The sequence below is a fragment of the Habropoda laboriosa genome, unplaced genomic scaffold (genome assembly GCF_001263275.1).
Source record: "Habropoda laboriosa isolate 0110345459 unplaced genomic scaffold, ASM126327v1 scaffold14, whole genome shotgun sequence".
In the NCBI taxonomy this organism is placed as follows: domain Eukaryota; kingdom Metazoa; phylum Arthropoda; class Insecta; order Hymenoptera; family Apidae; genus Habropoda; species Habropoda laboriosa.
The window spans coordinates 1,133,925-1,139,326 of NW_017100137.1; the positions used below are offsets into that span (position 1 = coordinate 1,133,925).

A 5,402-nucleotide genomic window follows, 5' to 3' on the forward strand; every position below is an offset into this window, starting at 1 on the left:
ATTCGCATGTTACTAAAGAAAGGAAAGCTTTTACGCTGATGTTTACAGAATTTTTCCATATTTCGCTGATTTTAGAAACACCAGAAATCTAGGAGTGTCCTGTTATTTTGTCACAGGGTGTATTTTGATTGTAAAGGATAAGAAATATCAGAGGAAATACGAAGTAATTATTTATTTTAAAGGCAGTGTATGTACATTTATGTGAAATAAAAATGTTGCTTTTGAAGTTATGCTTGAGAATATTCCTGACAATTTTCAAACTAAACAATTTGGGAAATTTTCTTTTGTACTCATCTGTATAGTGTACATGGAACTTGAAATAAAAATGGTACTACGTGTATTATATACAAAAACTACTGGATAGATGTGTAATGCTGCATCGTATAAAATTCAATTACAATTTCTCAGTTTGAATAAATAATTGAAAAGTTTCTAATAATAATGCAAAATTTTGCACATTTTTAAACATACCAACGATAAGCTCAATTTAAGCTACAATTGTCTCTTCATGTCGCCATGAGGATTAATGCCTGAATGTAAGCTGGCTAGACACTTGTTGTCTATTTTCATGAGTAATATATTCTCCTAAATCCTTCGGACTGTTTTTAGACCGTTTTGTAGATCAACAGAAATTCGACGCTGCTAATGTGCTGCGAGCTTACGTTGAAACTCACTATGTACAACTTATAAGCACACGTATTACTATATTCCTCACTTTTACAAGCATCTAAACGTGAAATACAAGAATTTATTTCTTCTCGCATAAACTTAATACAACACACAGAACTGATTTTATGGCTAATAAAGGAACAAATTTATTTGTACACCGGTAAAATTGAGATCTGACCAGAATCATTCTTTCAAAGCTGTACATCGAAGTTCAAATTTCAGAATAAAGTTTTTCTACGTTCCTTAGAAACATTTTCATTCCTTGGAAGAAGAAAATTTCGCTCTCAGCTTGAAGCAACTGAAACATCACCATCAGCTTCCCAAATGGCTACAAACGCTTCCATACAATAAGACAAAAAGACGAAAGTTTCATTGCTGCTGAAAATTCTCTGTCCCTATCTTCCGATATTCTGTAAATTTATCGATTCACTTCCAATACGTATTAATCGACAGATTCACTGTTAACTTAAGCGGGAAACTTTCGAAGCTTCGAACACGCGTCGGCACCGTGCAACGCGTGATTGCTATCCATCGATCTTCCGACACAGTGCACGCCTCGAAGTAGGATAAGTTTAACGAAAGATGATACTGTTTAATTGATAACAGAGATTTGACGAGGTTATTTAGCCGAGATGCGAACGGTGCGACGACAGGATATCAGAGATACACGTAACCCGTGGACGAGAGCGGAAACAAGAAGTTAGAAGAAAAAGAGGAGGAAGAAGAAAAAAAGAGAAAAACGAACATGTAGAAGTGGAGAGATGAAGAAGCGTATTGTACATACTGACTTTGCAGCACTGTCGGATAAAAATATTCCTGCTCGAAAATAGAAACGGACACCACGTACGGCCCACCCAACACCCGCAATTCCTGGCCCGTACTTGGCCTTAGACGATCGGGTTTCACGCCTTGTAGTGCAAAGCTCGTGGCATACACTTATCGAGCAGATGGAGAGCAAACCGTGGATGCTGGAACAATGTTCACTAGGCAGATATGGAGTGTTAAATTGAGGTGCGGAATGGGGTTGACCATATAAAATGGAATACTGATTTCTAGTTGGATTTTCAGAAATTTTTGTAACAATAGAATAGAAGTTTATGGTATGATTTTGGTCAGTTTTTGATAACCATTGGAAAACTTTGGATATAATTTTAGTGTATTCTCAGTGATGGGATAAAATTGTTTAGTGTAATTTTAGTGTATTTTTAGCAATGGAATAAAATTTTTCAGTATTGTTATATAGTAGTGTACTCTTACTAATGAAAAATAATTTTTCAGTATAATTATAGTGCATCTTTAATAACGATTTTCTGTTCCTATAATGATAGTAATGTTTGTATTATTTTTATATTGAAAGTAAATTTGTTAATACAGTAGTTTCACATTGCTCGAAGGAATTAGAAAGTCGAATATAAGTATCATTTTGGGTAAGAGCATTCTTTGTCTAAATATAGTATTCCTTAGTTATTACAAGAGGCAAATAGTAGAACTGTACATTGAATATAATATTTTATTTAACCTTCTAAATTACGCAACCTACTATTTTCGATGGTTAAATAATACGTTTTGTGCTTTATTCTCGAAAACTGTCCAAAAACATGTTTTCTGCGATGCATGCTTATATTAAAAATAAGCTTGACGACATCTTCAACACTACCACATCAGAAATAAACGTGACAGTAGTTTTTCTATTCTGATAACGGAAGTAAGATTGATACAATGTTTCATCCCTATTGCTTCTATCTCAGAAATAAAATTGATTACATTAATTGTACTAAATTTAGCGCAATTTATTTATTCCTACGGATGACACAAGCACACTGTCTTTCATACTCCCCCCTTTCTATATTTTTTTTTCTTTCAATATTAGAAGTAAATTTCCTAAAAAATATAAACCATATACGACACAGATGTAAAGTTCACATTAACAAATTTACACAAACTCAGTTCTCTACAAAATTAACAATTACCCATTGAACGTAAAACTACTAAATTCCACCCTAACTAAAATATCTCCTGCTACTAAACGTGGCATAGTAAGACATACATACATATATCACCGTTAAAAATTTCTCAAAAAGTCCTTATACTCCCAAAGCTCGAGCACAACACAAATCCTGCATAAAAATACAACAATTCGTTTCGATAAGAACACAATTCACAAGTAACCTAATCTTAACTAAAACTTCTAATTCAAACATGCAACAACCAACTGAATCAACATTAATTCTATCCCCAAGTTACAAGCCTCGTACAAACACTACTTGACCAGCATCATTCACCGAAAACAATAATCCGGCCCACCCACACAGGGCCGCAAGCGAAACGCAACTAATCCCCGTGCGGCACGTGCGACAAAAGTTCTAATAACCCCGGACACGTGTCATTTAAAATTAAACGGTACAGCGTCGGGCGAGCAGGATTAATCGGAAACAAACTCTCGGCATAACCTGTCCAACCACCTGAAAAACAACAACAAAAACCCACCTTTACGATCGAACCTTTAAATCCAACAGAGAAAGAAGAGAGAACGATCGACTCCTAGCTAAACTAAAATCCGTCTATATAGAAAATTCGGACATCTATAAAGGAACGACTGAGAAAATGGTCCCTGAATTCGGCTTAACGCGTCGAAGCAGATGCCAAAAACGGGAGCAATATAGCTTACCAAACGTGTAGTCTGTGTCTGTGTGATGGTGTATTAATAACGGCGTGTGCGGGAGGTGGCCCGATTCATTGAAGACCAGTTATAGAATGATGCAGGCGGCCGCGTAACTACAATTTATTTTTTGGCTATTTTTAGCGGTTGGCGTAGCGCCACTATTTTCGGTTCTCTCAAATTTCTCACTCCATATTTGGGATTATGGATAACGGCCCCGCGCCGCGGTGTATCTTTACGACTACGCCCGTTGAGACACTTTCGTTTGCCCGTGGCTGATGTTCCCGCGCCTCTTACCGACACTCTTCCCTAACCTCCGCGCCCGTTTAGGCTTCCGCCAACCCCGGTCGGTTAGATCGTGAAATCAATTGGAAACAATGAACCTTGCCGATCTAAACATTAGGTATATCTCTTTCTTTGGACCTCGACGACGCTTGGATATTTGATACTCGCGAGTGGAGGATATTTCTAGTGGAAACAATGAACTGTGTGATAGCCTTCTTTGTTTGCACCCTGGATACTTGATCTTCTCGAGCAGAGAAATTGGCGAGTTAGGTTGGACAAAGGTCTTAGGTCCTCAATTTTAAAATATGGTACCTTTTTCTATTTCGATTATTACGAATAGGAAAGTCTGAAGGTACATCGATTGGAGAGTTTCTGACTGAAGATAGATGATTCGAAAATAAGAATCATTTAGGGCAAAGCTAGGACACTCGATCTTCCTGAGAAAAAGATTACTATGGGAACGAATGGTTAAAAGGAATGCTGTATTTGTATCCTAATATTTGGACGAAGAAGCTCTGAAGAGCCTGAAGAAGCTCTCTTCAAAGCTTAGTTACATTTAGATGCTCGATTTTCCTGGCTACAGAGACACGGATGATTAGGTTAGGGTTAAGTGACGACAATGTTTCGGTAATTCAATTGAAGATACACGGTTGGATAGTTGGAACGGTTAATGGAAAGGCCAGAGGCAACGGCAAAGAAGGATTTCCATGGGACACGACGCGTGTATGCGATTACGGGCAACAAGTGGACGACGATTCGAAGCGAGTGTTGCACGCGGCCGAGCATGTGTTCAGTCTCAATTGGCAGGGGCACAAGTAGGTTAAAAACGGTAAGTCAGCTGCAATGCTCAGAAATATGTCAAGGCAACGCTTTGACCAGAAGAGAACCCTAAGGAACCATGGAAAATCTACCCAGCCACTGCTCGAGAGACTCGTCAAACTTTCAGTTCGAACGTCGAACTTCGACCGTGTTAAAATCCACGTGGAAAGGATCGAGAATAAAAATAATGGTGAACCTCGAAATTGAAATATCGAACAGTCGTCGTCGTGCTCGTCGGGGTGCCTGAAGGCCGGGACAACTTGATGGACCGTGATCCACTGGCCTGATTACGCTACCGTCTACCCTGGTTACCCCAACACACCCACACAATAAGGTCGTCGTGCTTTGAAACACACAGAGTGCAGGTCCAGGCTGAAAGTTCGCTCTCGAAATTACCTGTGACGGGAAACTTGCTTTCTGGCAACATGAACGTGCACTGCTGAAGGATCGTTCTTCCCTGTAAATCCTGCTCCGCGAGCACTGAACATTCACCTCGTACGTCCTCGCGGACGGGCGAAAATTCTCGAAAGACGTCCTTCTCAAAACAGAGAATCTTCACTTGGATCACACACGCGTAACAGCGGAACGTGTAACAACAACCACGTACAAAGTACAGTGCGATGAACCCAGATCACGCGATTCCCGGCCCCGGACACTTGTTGTATCAGCGGCTGAGTGTCACGTTCGCGAGCGTGTCGGATACGCGGAGGTTGGAAAAGCGGGGAAAGCGTCCCGGGAGGATCGCTGGTGGACTGGGTGCGGAATGGAGACGGTGGTTCGAAAGAGCGGAAGGTAAGAAGGCGGATAGAGGGCACGTGTCTGGGATGGGTTATCCGAGCGGGAAGCAGCCAGCGATACGCGAAGAGGGAAGAAGACGAAGGACGGTTAAGCGGTGTGGAGCAAACCGCGAGAGGAGACAGAGACGGATAGACGAAGATGAAGACGAAGAGGAGGGAGAAAGAGGGAGTAG

At 40.2% G+C, this 5,402-nt stretch overlaps 1 protein-coding gene across 1 annotated transcript in view; it reads right to left on the reverse strand.

Annotated features, from left to right (window-relative positions):
- Positions 1-4,933, reverse strand: part of LOC108579281 — a 14,437-nt gene extending 9,504 nt beyond the window's left edge. Inside the window, exon 1 of the mRNA XM_017942792.1 lies at positions 4,829-4,933. Within this exon, the coding sequence (XP_017798281.1) occupies positions 4,829-4,859 (31 nt within the window). The 5' untranslated portion in view covers positions 4,860-4,933. The remainder of the gene's footprint in view (positions 1-4,828) is intronic.
- Positions 4,934-5,402: the final 469 nt, after the last annotated feature.